At 38.8% G+C, this 14,586-nt stretch overlaps 1 protein-coding gene across 7 annotated transcripts in view; it reads right to left on the bottom strand.

Moving 5' to 3' along the window:
• Positions 1 to 5,235: 5,235 nt before the first annotated feature.
• Positions 5,236 to 14,586, bottom strand: part of rbfox1 (RNA binding fox-1 homolog 1) — a 356,244-nt gene continuing 346,893 nt past the window's right edge. For 4 of the 7 annotated variants that reach the window (XM_074696052.1, XM_074696049.1, XM_074696055.1 and 1 more), the window contains 2 exons: positions 12,685 to 12,760; positions 5,236 to 8,342 (listed from right to left, as the gene is read on the bottom strand). In XM_074696052.1, coding sequence (XP_074552153.1) covers positions 8,220 to 8,342; positions 12,685 to 12,760 — 199 coding nt within the window. In that variant the 3' untranslated portion in view covers positions 5,236 to 8,219. The remainder of the gene's footprint in view (positions 8,343 to 12,684; positions 12,761 to 14,586) is intronic. The other 3 variants (XM_074696053.1, XM_074696050.1, XM_074696054.1) reach the window with 1 other exon arrangement.

Here is a 14,586-nt window from a genome sequence, read left to right as displayed (position 1 = left end):
CATAAATCCCAATACTGACACCTCTAAACAAATTTCACAGGTGTTCCCTTTATTATGACACAGACTGTGGATGCAGAGATATCCTGTCTTCAATTTGGGTTATTTTTCTGGCAGAGACCCAAAAAACAGTCCAGGACCTAAGGGGTTAAACACAACGGCCCTCTAACCACTGTAGTCGCCTTGCAAAGCAGAAAAGTTTCCTCTGTCTTCATGCTTCACTCTGTAGGCTCCTTGTTTTTCCAGTTGTCTGGTCCGTCTTCAGTCCAATCAGAACACAGAGCCGTGCTGTGTCTGGTGTTGACTCGCTGTGCACCATCTCTCCTCTACTTTCTGCGTTTGATGGCTGATTGTTATGAAATGTCTCCATGCACAGTGGGCAAACTAAAAGAATTCATGTGCAAATTTGCAGTCAGTCACAGAATAAATGTTTTGTCAGGAGCGCCAACACCGACCATGTTTTCATATTCATGACATCATCATGCGGAGAGGCTCAGCTTGAACAAATGATTCAGAAAAAGTTTGATGTTTTTTTTTTGTTTTATGTTTTTAGTGGTGTGTTCTGCAGACTTTCACAGCTGTTTGACAGTTTGAAAAAGGAGCCACTTGTGAGCCGTGTGTGAGTAGTGTAGGTCTGATGTAAAGGGCGGAGCCTGAACATGTCTGTCACATATTTTTGACATCATATCCTTAAATCATAAAAATGGTTGTCTGATGTCATACCCTCTATAAGCTGTGGGTAAAAACTTCCAGGGACCCCAGTGAGTGTATTTCATATTCATGATGTGTACACTGTAGCATCCATGGGTTGGGTTACTGAACACACACTCTCATGACACTAAAAACCATCAACTCACCGTATATTAGCCCTGATGAAGTTCTTTTTGTTTTTCCCTTAAACCCACAGACCAAACAAAGGGTCTTCAACCTGTGGCTCTGGAGCCTCATGCGGCTCTTTCACTCCTTTGCAGTGGCTCCTTGTAGCTTTAAAAAATATTCTTAAAATGAAGAGTTTTTATTTTTCTAACAAAGAGTATTGATGATTAACAGCATTGACACTAAATAAAATCCTGTGTTAACATTTAGTTGAACTAAATCTTCATCCCATCTGTCAATAAACCTGCCACCGCTCTACTTCACCTCCTACAACATCAACATCCACCAACTTTCCATGCACCTGTGGCTAACCTCAAGTTTTACAGCCCTGGGAAGATAACTACATCTACAAAAAGACTAATCTGGGAGAAAATAAAGATTTTAATTCTGTGTGGATGGATTCATTTCACTGACAACGTGCTGTCTAAATATACATGATTGTTATGTGGCAAGACGTTAGCAAACAACAAAAACTGGTGATATTATCAAAATATGTAATCAAATTCAAGCATTCATTTTGTAGTTCTACAATGTCAGTGATCAATTTCATGATTTTTATACATCATATTTTCTTTATTGTGAAGGTAAAGTAGATTATGTTGCTCTGGAATGACTTTAATCCAGGTAAGATAAAGCAAAATTATTGCGGCTGAGCTGTGCTCCTCTAGTCATCCCAGCAGGCATGGTAACATGGAGAGTTTCAAAATGATCAGTGCTGAGGCTATTTTTACAGTATGTGCATAAAGGAGGTGATAAAAGGGCTCCGTTTGTAATGAGCTTGTTTGTCCACTGGAGGGAGCTGTAACACAGAATATCACAGCCTGCTCTTTTACTCCCTTTCTGAAAAAAAGACGGAGAAACTCATCCGTAACAGCTTACAGGAAGAAACCACAAAAAAAATAAAACTGTGAAATGACTACACCTGAGAAAAACAACATCTGCCTTTATTTAAAGCCCCTGTGAGGAATTACAAGCTGGTTGATAACTTAATCATTAATTCTGTTGCTCTTTTTCCTGTGCTAAAAGCAAACCAGAGTACCAGTCAAGACTCGCTGTTAGTTTCAGTGTTTTTAAACTTGAAACTGTGACTACAGCCCTGAGCGCTACGAGGGATTTAAAAAACTGTTGTCTCCAACAGGGGGCGCTCTAATGTAGGGGGTACTCCTGAGATGATACCGGACACACTGTTTTATTTCCTGCTGAGTTTTCTCATCCTGTTGTTTGTCATTGCGGTTTGGCACTACATGACCTCCATACATATGTGTACCAGCCAGGAGCACTAAGATTCACAGACACTAAAAGTTTTAGCTGTAAGCAGCTATCACTTCCATAATCTACCCAATTCATGGCAGGTTGGTGCCAAGTACCATAAAACTCACCAGGTGGACATCTAGCTTCTACTTTTCTGTCTTTTTTAAATCTTTTTTATGGATACTTAATGGAAAAGAGACAGAAAAGAATGAAACAAACACTTGTTCAGTGTCTCTAGGAAAAACTTCCTCAGATTTCTGCATCTATTTGTGCTGATTGGAATCTTTGATTACCAAAAATTTCAGCTATTATTAAAATCTCTGTGAATGTCATTTCTCAACATGAAAGCCTTATCATGGGTTGAAGCCTTACTCACACCACAGGAGTGAAGCCCAGACATTAATTTAAGACACTTTTTATTTTATTTTAATTCTTAGAAATATAATGAGACAGATGAATCCAGACCCTGTTTGAACCCAATCATTTGTCTCAAAATGTTTTAAAGTAATAATAATTAAAAAGTTAAATAAAAATAAAAAATCGATCTTCATAATGACCTTAATGTTTTTCTTTTTCTTTTTTTTTCACTTATGGTTTTTTCTTTATCTGGTCTAACTTGTCTTCCCTCTTATAAAATTACCTGCCTTAACTGGATCATCTCTACTTGGCATGTGAACACACACTGTAATACATTTATGTAAATACATGAAGAAATTTCAACTGTAAAATCTTCTTATGATTAAATCCAAAGATTTCTCTGTGAAATAGTGATAAAATACAGTCAACCCTACTGCCAGTATGTCAATATTAATGTACAGCAAAGTGATTTTTGTCGTGATGGTGTTTTGTAACTGTGAGTGAGGAGGAAACACAGTGATACAATGAGGGGGCCACAGGCTGTCTGTGCTCCACATGACACAGACCATGTACCTGATGATTTCTGAGACAGAAGTTTAATGGAAGCACAGACAGTGTGTCCTCCACACAACATCTCACTGCACAGCAGGGTCTTAGCCACTGGGTTTCCTCCTCACTCATGGTTACAAAACACCATCACAACAAAACAACTCTGCTGTAAAAGTTCAACACTTCTTCATGCTATAGCAACAGCATTCTTCACATCCGCTTCCCTCCACAGGCCTTTAAAAACCCCAGTATGTCCAAAACTCAGCCGCCATCTCAGATCATACGCCACTTTCTGACCCCCATCTCCAGGACCAAGCACGGCACTGTTGGTGACAGAGCTCTCTCAGGTGCTGCCCCAGCCCTCTGGAGCTCCTCCCTTTCCTCCTATCTGCACGCCAGACTCAGTCCTCTCCTTCAAATCTCAACTCAAACCCATCTTTTCAAGACCGCTCTCGAGACCTGACCCCTCCCAATATAATCTTTTGTTTCTGTTATCTGTGTTGTGTGTGTGTGTTTTGGAACGCGTCTTTGAGTACCTTTAAAAGCCCTGTATAAATCTGATTCATTTGTGTTACTGTTACTGATAACAGGAAAACATTGGCAGCAGGGTTGCTGGTGTTTTACTGTGATTTCACATTCATACACTGTTATCTCATATTCAGTATGATACTGTAAAAATAAATTAAATCAAAGAATTGGAGATTAGTGGCCATTACTGCTGCACAGAAATATTTTACTGATACTTCATGGTGAAATTCTTTACAGTGTATGGTTTTTCTTAACCTGGTCTCATTCCCTAACTGTCTTATAAAATCATCTGCCGTCCCTAGATCATCTACATGGTACATGAAGATTATATACTAATATCAACATCACAATTTTTGTTTTTCAAACTCTGGCCTCTGTGGAACATTTTTATTCAAAATAAAAAATGTTGTTCAGACTATTTCAGAATTCAGCTTCTAAACAGCCCAAATCCATTAAATCATGGTAAATCAACACATTTCCTCTTGTTTTCGTTTAAAGAATTCATTTAAGAGGATTTAAACTGGAGTAAAATCCAGGAGCAGCTCACTTTTCCTCTTATCATGAAGGAATGGAGGAGAAAGGATTTTCTTTCTGCACATTTTTTTCTCCTGAGTTGCAGAATTAATAATCATCCTGAATTATATCTGGCTCACATGTGACCTGCTCTGCATTAATTATTGATCACCTGCTTCTACAGCAGCGCAACATAATTACCTTCTGTAATGTGAACCCTTCATCACATTTAAACATTTATATAGCTTATCTTTCTGCACAACCCGCCAGCTAAATTTTTCTAATTACACCAATCAAAGTGAGCTGCAGAGTAATTCTTCTCTTTGCTTCAATTAGAAAACACTGATGACATGCATATTTCACCTGATCCCAGAGCGCTTCACTTCCACTGAGCCAGCTGATGAATAATGGCCACTTTCTCTCCGACAGACTGCAGGTAATAAAAGGCTCCAAAAACCTGGGTATACATTTATTTATAAAGCACATTTAAAACAGCTGAAGTAATGATTCATTCAGATTAATGTGGAGCATGAATGTGCTGAGACCGCACTGAAATAAATCAATGAATTTTAATATCAACCTCAGGCTTTGGAAACAGAAGAGAAATCCTCATCTGCAATTCATCCCCAACTTCTTCTACATAAAAGAATTTTAATGCTGCTTAAAAATGTGTCTAAATATAAAGTCTGACATACAGACAGGAACACACAGCGCTCAAAGGGAATCAGTGTTTTTATTTTCACCCCTTTTCTCCATGTTTATAGTTTAATGTGCTTTAATCGCACCAACAGACTGTTGTGGCAACAGCTTCTCCTGTCTTCTGAAGACCAGACAGATGTCTCACATTACGCTGACTTTAAAGTCTCTGCTTTGGCACCAGGATCTTTGAGGATTGACTTTAAGCTTCTCTTGCTGGTTTTTAAATGTCTTAGTGGTTGTGTACCCTCTCATTTATCTGATTTGCTTTTGGGAGCCCCCGAGTCTTCAGGTCGAGGACTTCAAAGAATACTCTATCAAAAAAATCCGGTTGTTTTTACAGAAAAAAAACAGCAGCTGGGAAAATATGGTAAAAATGTAAACTGCTTTACCGAAGAACCTGACAATTTTTCTTTTATTTTCATGTTTTATTTTGAAGGCACATCAAAGAGGAAACCAGTGATACCAGTTGAGAAAAGAAAACTTTATTGATGGTTATTGAGTAGTGGAAGAACCAGAGTACATGCACATACAATGAGCGGGTAGGAAGCCTCGATCTGAACCACGACACCTACTGGAAGCAGAGCTCGTATAAAGTGTTTGTCAAACATTCAGTGAAACCACACACACACACACACACACACACACACACACACACACACACACACACACACACACACACACACACACACACACACACACAGATCCTCACTCTGCTTTTTTAATAGCGTGATGCATCTGAGAGTTTGTCCTATCTAATCTGTGATAAATAAAAAAAGGAGATATTTGACACCAGCACTAATTTGGGAGGAGTTGTAAACAGAATCTGGCAGCGTGGGCGGAGCTTCTGCTGCCATGTAGCGCCTTTAAAACACACTACAGATTTATTCCAGTATCTTCTATTTACAGCATAGTTTAGCCTGTTCACAAATCAGTTATTTCTCATATTCATTTAGTATTGTAATATTCAAACAGTTAATTCTCAAAGAGTAAAGGTTAAATTTCTAGAAAAAGAACAAAAAAGGTCACATTAAGATGACTTGAAATAAAAAAACTGATAAAATTACAAATAAAAGTTACATCTGGAGCACTGATATGTCTCAGGTAAATGTGTGGCAAATACAGGTTTGCATGTGCAAAATGGTACAGCTGACAGTAAGATGATAATGACGGAGATTATGTACAAAGTGATTACATGAGGATAATAAAAACCAGAATATGATTCCATAGAAAATGAGAGCGCTCGCCCTAACAGCTCATCTACTCGTCTAGATCTAAAACATTTGAACATTATTGTGTATTTTTATATAAGAGAACATCTTCACTGCACAAGTCAAATATAATACATTGTTGGATTATTATTATACTTTACCCCCAGCCCCTTACATTTTTAATTATTTAAAAAAACAAATTTAAACAAAATTAACAAAAAGATAACAGACGCAGCAGCTTAAGCTGCTGATATAGATATATATTTTAAATCTCTCCTGTAATATAAAAATCATCATTTATACCAATAAACACATTGTAAGTTTATATAAAAAACATCTACGCCTGCATGGCCAACGCTGCTCAGTACGGAAGAGGATTAGTGCCAAAAAACGTGTTTCCATAGTCACCGTGTACGTCAGATCCTGTGATGGAACATGAATTTCTCCTCCAGCTCTCTGATATTCATTTATTTTCTCTTCAAAATTTGCATTAAATCTGATTTTAGGTCATTTTATCCTTTTAGGTGAGCATGAAATGGTTGAACAGTTTAGATGCCCTTCAATCTTTTTTTTTTCTTGTTGTCACATGACGAATGTCTGTATGTAGAATCCTGACTGTACACATAAACACTCCAGATACGTCCACCAGAACCTTTGGCTTGAAGTGACGAAAGATAAAACCTCATAAGTCGTTAGATCTACAGCCTGAAGAACTCTCCTCCTGAAATCGTTACATATTTCTATGGAAGCCCAGAGCAGCCATGACTAATATTACCAGTGGTCATGAACAGACCACGAAATTAAGCAATTAATTGTTCAGAAATCTATTAAAAAAAAAAAAAAAGCGGATGTGTCATTATGTCAGGGACAATTTGTTGCATTTTATTCCTTGCTAATATCGACTTTGGTATTGGTGACTTAAATCATCATGGCAACTACAGGAGCCCTGAGAGGCAAGTGTTAACAATAAAACCTCTAAACAAGAGGTAGTTACAGACTCTTATTCCCTTTCTTTCTTTCTTTCTTTCTTTCTTTCTTTCTTTCTTTCTTTCTTTCTTTCTTTCTTTTGAATAGAAAAGCATTTTAATTAATAAAAAAGTTGAAACAACAAGGAAAACATGATTAATTAGAGGTTATTAAAACATGGATCAGCAGAATGCTTGTGCCTCTTTTGGTAAATAAAAAACAATAAAAACAGAGAAAAATGAACTATTCTGAAGGTTTTTAATGAAAAACAACTTGAATTTGTTGAATAATTCAATACTTGTTGGACTAACTATGACATTTTGACTTGATTTTCAAAATGTTAAAAAAAGGCAAAGTTTTCTGTCCCACCTTTTTTCTTACTTGTCATATTTTAATTTATATATGTCTGATGATAAAACCTTTTAAACTGAATGGAAAGATGGTGCCAACTAAAGTTTACTTGTGTCATTGACCAGGGGTAAAACTATTTGGAGCACATACAGAAAATGGATAATTATTACCATTTTCTTTGTTTTTTTTTTTGTTACTCATTTGCCTTTTAGGGCTTCCGTACCACACAGAAACTTAATGAGGTATTCTCTGGGGAATGGGCGGATCAACGCTTTGGGAAAGAAACCTTGAAGGAAATAACGTTCGTGGCTGCTCTTGGCCTCTGAAATATCCCAAAATTGACCCCAAAAACATTTTGTCTACATCAATGCTTCTTCACTTCCTCCCTAAAAAACCCTAAATATTATTTTGAAACTAAGAGAGGAAGTGCCAAAGGAAGCTGAGAGAAGTTAAACGACAACACTTGACTACCATAGTCACTTGAACACTCTTACAAAACATAAAAACCCTAAAGTGTGACTATGATCTATCTTACAGGGTTCTATACAGCCCTAACGATCTGATAAATATTCACTTTGTGTTCTAATCACTGCTCTAACAGCTCTCTATTAGTACCATGGAAAAACCTCTACAGCTGATAATCTAGGTTTAAATCTTTAGAAATCAAAAACCCACAATATCAAAATACACAGCACAAAATATCTGAGGTATAAGATGAAAAATATCAGCTGTCATTTTAATCTTTTTTTTGTACTTCTCTCTGAGGAGACATTGAATTGATGCACAAACTACATGTATTGCAAAACCCAGGCCTCAGTAACACCTCTCCTCTGATAACGCTCACACACTCACGCTCACACACACTTTCTTTCTGTCCCGTTGGAAGCTTGAGTAAAGGTGGTGGAGGGGAGGAGGGGGGGGCTGCTAATAGGGGGCGAAGCGGCTGTAGCCCCCTCGGTATATACTGGCCTGCAGAGAGGACAGGACCAGCCCCACATCGTCTGCGTGACTCCGAGTTTTGGCATCTGTCAGCGGGGCAAACGCATTCTGAAACACACACACACACACACACACACACACACACACACACACACACACACACACACACACACACACACACAGGAAAATGACAAACACACACATATATTTGTAGAAACACACACGCACATACACACACACACACACACACACACACACACACACACACACACACACACACACACACACACACACACACACACACACACACATATACCTCGTTAGCCTCCTCAGTCCTTGGCTAGTTTCAACATCACGTCACCATCATTCCAGTGACGTTAAAGAAGCAGGCCTGGTGAATTGACCAATGACTGGAGAGATCATCATGCAGCAAGCACAGCAACATGCTTCATGCCCGAGGAACATGCAGACCTCTATGTAAAAAAACAAAAAACAAAGTAAAGTCAATAAATGGTGGACACATGGTGAAAATGAAGAAGATAAAAATGGTCCAAACAAACAGAGTGTGAACCATTTGAGCCGAGATTTTTCTGAACCATGTTTAAAAGACTAAGACTCAGACAGAAGCAGATTTGAAGCAGCAGTACACTGAGGTATGTGTTCATTGTTTCTGTAGATGGACTAAATTAATGAACCATATGACAGCTCCTCAAAAGTGAAGCAGAAGTACATTAAACTACAGTATATGACAAAAAAGAGTCAAAAAGTGCATCAAAGTGCGTTCATGTTTTGTTTTTTTGTCATTTGATTTTGTTCATGTTGTTCTGAGTCTTTAATTCTTTAATATTTGGAAGATGAGCTAAATCCAAACCACATGAATTTCCCTTCTGGGATGGATAAAGTATTTTTATCTTATCTTATCTTATCTTATCTTATCTTATCTTATCTTATCTTATCTTATCTTATCTTATCTTATCTTATCTGACTTATTGCATCAGTTCTTTTTGTTGTTCTTGTCATGAATTGTTTAATACTATAAACAGAGTAAAACGAGAGGGTTGGCACTTCTGTTGACTTACAGAGGGATTATTTGTTCATCAACAACAGCAGATGCGCATTTTAGGTAAAATGGTTGGTCAACTGATGTGGGGAGGTTAAGCACCAAAAATGTATTTCCTAATTGAATATCATTACTTTGAGGCCGTCAAACTGCTCCTAGGTTTGTGAAATAGCAGTGAGTGGACAGAAGAGATCAGCGAGTGGACAGAGATTGGGTGGACAGACGTTTTTGGAGGAGAAATCCAGCGTGTAACCAAAGAGGAATTTAAACACACAACTGTCACACTGTGCTCATGACTGCATTATCTGTGGACACTTACCGACTGTGACAGACCTGGACGTAAACATGTGTCAATAAATCATAAACCCTCCCAGACCAAACAGAGCATACAGACTGCTGAGTCTGAGACCTGGTTCATAACAAAAGAACCAGGAACTATGTCCAGAAAACGGCACCAAATCAGAATATTAATGGCTGAGTATTTTAGGGTTAATAGACTGGTTCATCATTTCATGATATTCCCTAGTTTTACTTTGATCCTAAAATCTGTTCCTGTTTATCACCATTTATAGCTTCACTTATTATGACCTCTCTATACTGAGTCCATGTTTAGTCAGAACCTCGGCCCCAAACCAACTTTTTCACTAAATAAGCAAAGTCTAATCTGGATTTCTAATATCAGCAGTTAATATTGTTTATTTGCAGTCAAACCTGGTTAACTGAAGTTGAATAAAGAGGACACATTTAGTTACACACCAGCGGTGGTTGCTGGTGTTTCAGTGCAAAGTGTGACCCTGTTAACTGGTGACCACCGGCCGTTCATCACTGACACCTTCAGCTGGTAATCACCAGTTAGCATGGTTGCTATTACCCTCCAAACTTGACAATGACAGACATTTCCTCTGTTGCATATTACCATTTCTGAAAACTGACCAGAGAACAACTGTACATTTTGATGCTGCTAACAGGTTGGTTTATGAGTGTGTAAAAGGATAACTGGTCTGAATGAATGGAGCTAAACACTGCTTTTGCGGTCAAAATGCGTGCACATCTTTATGATGACATGGACTGATAATCCCTCTATACTGCCTGAAATACACCAGATCTGTCTGCAGTGCGACTCTGTTCTGTTGCGTCTTGACTGTGTTTGTCAGCTCACAGCGGCTGTGTGTTCAGTCCAACAAGCAGTGTGACTGACAGACAGCTGGAGTCACAGACCCAGGAGTTCCTGCTCTTCCCTCTCCATCGATCAGTCTCTCTTCATCCATGTTGGGCTGTAAAACCTCAAACCTGTTGACTCTTGGTCAAACTCCACTTTTGTCATCTTAGTCAAGCTAAATATGAACTGATTTTGACACAGTTTGTTTTACTTTGAAAGTCTCTGGGTGTTTTACACAGTTTGGGGTTGTGACTTCCTGCTTGGTCTTCCTATGCTGAGTTTCAGCATCACAGCTCCGTGTCTGGCAAAAACAGGATGGCTGCATATTACCTGCAACATGACGGAGCAGCCACGTAGACGGACTGCAACAGAACAGACCTAGTGTGAGTTGACACATTGACTTGAATAGAAACCTCTCTGATCCGTTTGCCGTGACGGAGCGGAGACGGACTGCAGACACTAAAACTGGAGTTCTTGAACTACCCATGTCCGTGAACTTGTACATCAGTCCAAATGTTTTTCATCTCATACTTAGGAGAGTTTTAAGACTGTCCTAATTTTACAAGTTGGAGGAAATAAATAAAATCTCAGAATAAACATTTCACTGAGTTGAGTATATCAGACGGGTCCACATGATGCTACAACAACACCGTGATAAAGTTTTAACAGACTGCTCAGATTCACAGTGCCAGCTCTGTCTGCAGGGCTGAAAGAAACAACTTTTAAAAAACTGTGTTTATTAGTTTGGTTTGATTTTTTCTGATGTTCTCTCCCTCTTAAAAAACTCAACCTGGAGTGAACCACAACACGAGCGATGGGATTGATAGATGGATCATTGTCACATGGAGTAAACGTCTCACTCATCCCTCAGTGGGGTCAGGTAAGGTGATCTGGAAAAGCGCCTCATCCTGGTGATCGCACGTTCATGCAACAACTCCAACAAGACAGATCATTACAATGAGCTGAAATCTCTAAACTTTAAACAGACAGCTTCCTGTCATTTCCATTACAGGTCTTGTTGATTTATCGTTCAGTGTCCAAGCCTTATATTTTGTTTTCTTTGAAGGCATCATCTACCAGAACCCAGCCAGAATCTTCGCCTCCAGCCTGCCTTTAGCTTTCTTTCTGCTCTCCTCCCCCCGCGTTCGCAGCAACACGAGGGATTTAATTATCAAAATGAGTAATTATTTCATTACCAGGCAGTGCAGGGTGAGGCGGTATCCACCAAATTAGAAATATAATAACTAACATGGACTGGGCTGCAAAGGCATGAAGACATTCATCACCTTTTACAGGCTGGATTAATGTGTCATTTGGAGCGCCGTTAGCAGCACAGACAAATTCAATTAAGTTTAAGTGAGGAGATGTCAGCACTGCACAGGCTGAAGAATGGTGGTGGTGGTGGTGGGGGGTGGTTAAATTTAATACCAAGCTACCACTGTGAGTGTGTAACGTGGACGTGCTGATAAAGAAACCCGAATAGTCAAGTTGAAAGTCTTTCTCTGTCTCTGATTTCGACAACTTTGGTTCATCTGTGGAGAAATGCTCGGGGCGAGTGTGTCACTTTCAGGAGAATCAAATGTGTCTATTTAAAAACTATTAAAGCCACTGGACCCTGGATGTAGAGCAGGTCTTCTGGTCTTTGTGAAATTAAAATGTTTGGAAATAGTTTGTTTTAAAGTCTTATATGTTTTGATTTATGAAGCTCATTTTGGCAGGTGAACTCGTGTTTTGTAGCCAGTAAAACCTGTCATAGATAAGTATCTGATGATGGTTAATGGTCATGTGGTCATGTGGTCACAGTCAGAGGCTGTGGGTGTGTGCTGCTGCTGGCACTGAGCCAAGGAGGAGGAGCCCAGTTTGAATGTATGTTTACTAACAGGTAGGGAAAACTCCTGCAGGCCCTGAAGTTTCTCATGAAGTCTTTGCATGTTGTGCCAGTAAAAGCAATTCTTCCCAACTTGCTACATGCAGAAATGCTTTGGTGTTATGCAAAATGTCTGTACATAAACGTGTCAGCATTAGAATGCAGAAATAAAACATGCGTCACAAAGTTAACATGATGAAACGACTGGCTGAGTGCAGTGCTGGCACAACATCCAAAAAAGAAATGGACTTGCAGCAATGCAGCTGAGAGTGAAGGAGTGTGATGGAGATGGTATTTATCAGATGATAACAAGGTGGAGGCACGATGAGAAAGAGAGAAATGATCTGAGCCGTGACGGTCTTACCATGGCACCAACGCTGTATGTGGCTGCTGGAGTGAGTGTGTGGTTGTAGGGGTCTGCAGCATATACTCGTCCGTAACTGTTGAAGACACAACAACACACAGTGTTTAGACTCCAGAAAAGGTGAACATCACTCAGCTCCACTTCCTTTTATTTATGCTTTACAGAGATTTAAGAGATGGACAAAATGGAGTTACTCTGTATTTACAGAGACTTCTCAAAAAGGAGCACTGACATGTCATCTGACCCGTCAGAGATTCAAATAAACTCTGCTAATCAGGAAAAGTTTGCACATGTTCAAAGCTTTGTTGCCTCCACATCTTCCTTAATGCCTAAACATTAAGACTTCAGTGATAAAAAAAAAAAAAAAACACTTCTCAAAGGGTTAGGAATCAAATCACTTTCATTTGGGGGAATTTTAACATGGAGACAGACTTCCAAAGCAAACAACATGTCTAGTCAAAACCTGCAAAATTAATATACAAAACAAACAAAAAAGCACCAGGGAACAAGGAGTATTTGTGTTACCACCACCGTAACAACCTAAAAGTAAAACTCCTGGAAAGGGCTGGGACACAGACTTTTGAAATAAAATAGAATTTTTATTTTTTTTTAAATATGATAGTAACATAAATTTAGCAGATTTAGCTCTTTTAATATTTGTTGTCCATTGTCAATTGTAAATAAAGGTTGACTGATAAGTTATTTGGTGGAACAGTTATTCAGAATAGATTACCCTCTTTAGTCCCCTGTATAGATTGTTTCATAATAACCAAAACGAACAACAGTAAAAGTTTTTATGTGCTTAAAAAAGTTACAAGCATTTCAAAAACAAAAGCATTTTTGCCAAATAACTTACATTTAAAGGTAACAGAACAAAAATCTGCTGTAATTACTCAGAAAGTTTGGATGGTAACTGAAGTTTGCAATCAAACAATGAAGACGCAGTTAGACAGATCTGTTAAAGTAAGACTGCGCCACCTTTTGGCCTGGAGTCTGACACACACACTGTGGAATAACTCCTGTTTAGCCTTTAGCTTGAGTTTTAGCCTTAAGCTCATGTTTTAGCCTTAAGCTCATGTTTTAGCCTTAAGCTCATGTTTTAGCATTAAGCTCATGTGATAACCTTTAGCTCATATTTTGGCCTTTAGCCCTTGTTTAAGCTTTTAGCTGGTGTTTTAGTCTTTAGCTCATGCTTTAGCTTTAGCTCATGTTTTAGTCTTTAACTAATGTTTTAGTCTTAGGCTAATATTTTAGTCTTTACCTCATGTTTAAGCCTTTAGCTTTAGTTTTAGCCATAAGCTCATGCTCTATCTCTCTGGCATTTAGCTTTCTTCTTCTCTTCTGTCCTTTTTCTCTCTGAAAGTTATATCTTAATGACTGATTGCTTCGAGGGCTGGGGACAGTTTCTAAGTGTTGCATTTTGAGGCTAACTTTGAAAAGTTCAATCAGTAAGTTCAGAGTGTGAGCAGGAACAAAGGACGTTAAATCCTGCAGCATGACTGTTGATGCCTCTTCCTCTTCTCTAAAGTTTGAAGGAATCAGAGTTTGATCGGTCGGAGTATTTCAGTTTGTCTCTGATGTAGCACAGCGACGGTTTTGGTGGTTAGACTCCTGATAAGTGAGGAGCAGACTGTTTGGCCACCCATCACTTTACTGTAACTGAGTGTTTGTCTTAAGAGGACAGTGTTGAAACCTGAAAGAGTGAGAATAAATATTCCCTGAATCATTCAGAGGAAATTACAGAAAGAAGAGTAAAAGACCCAAGACAGGGGGAGAATAAATAAGAGGATGTAAGAAGAGATTACAATGAATTTTCTATTTTAGGGAATAAAATGTTCAGCTTCACATTCTGTGTTCATGCGGAGCGAGCAGCCCCCTCCCCCTCGCATGTCCTCGCCTGCT

This window comes from Halichoeres trimaculatus, unplaced genomic scaffold, assembly GCF_033239565.1.
Source record: "Halichoeres trimaculatus isolate MK-OKI-2021-1 unplaced genomic scaffold, fHalTri1.1 fHalTri1_scaffold_20, whole genome shotgun sequence".
Classification (NCBI taxonomy): domain Eukaryota; kingdom Metazoa; phylum Chordata; class Actinopteri; order Labriformes; family Labridae; genus Halichoeres; species Halichoeres trimaculatus.
Note: the sequence above shows the minus strand (reverse complement) of the source record. Positions and strands in the feature narration are given on the sequence as shown.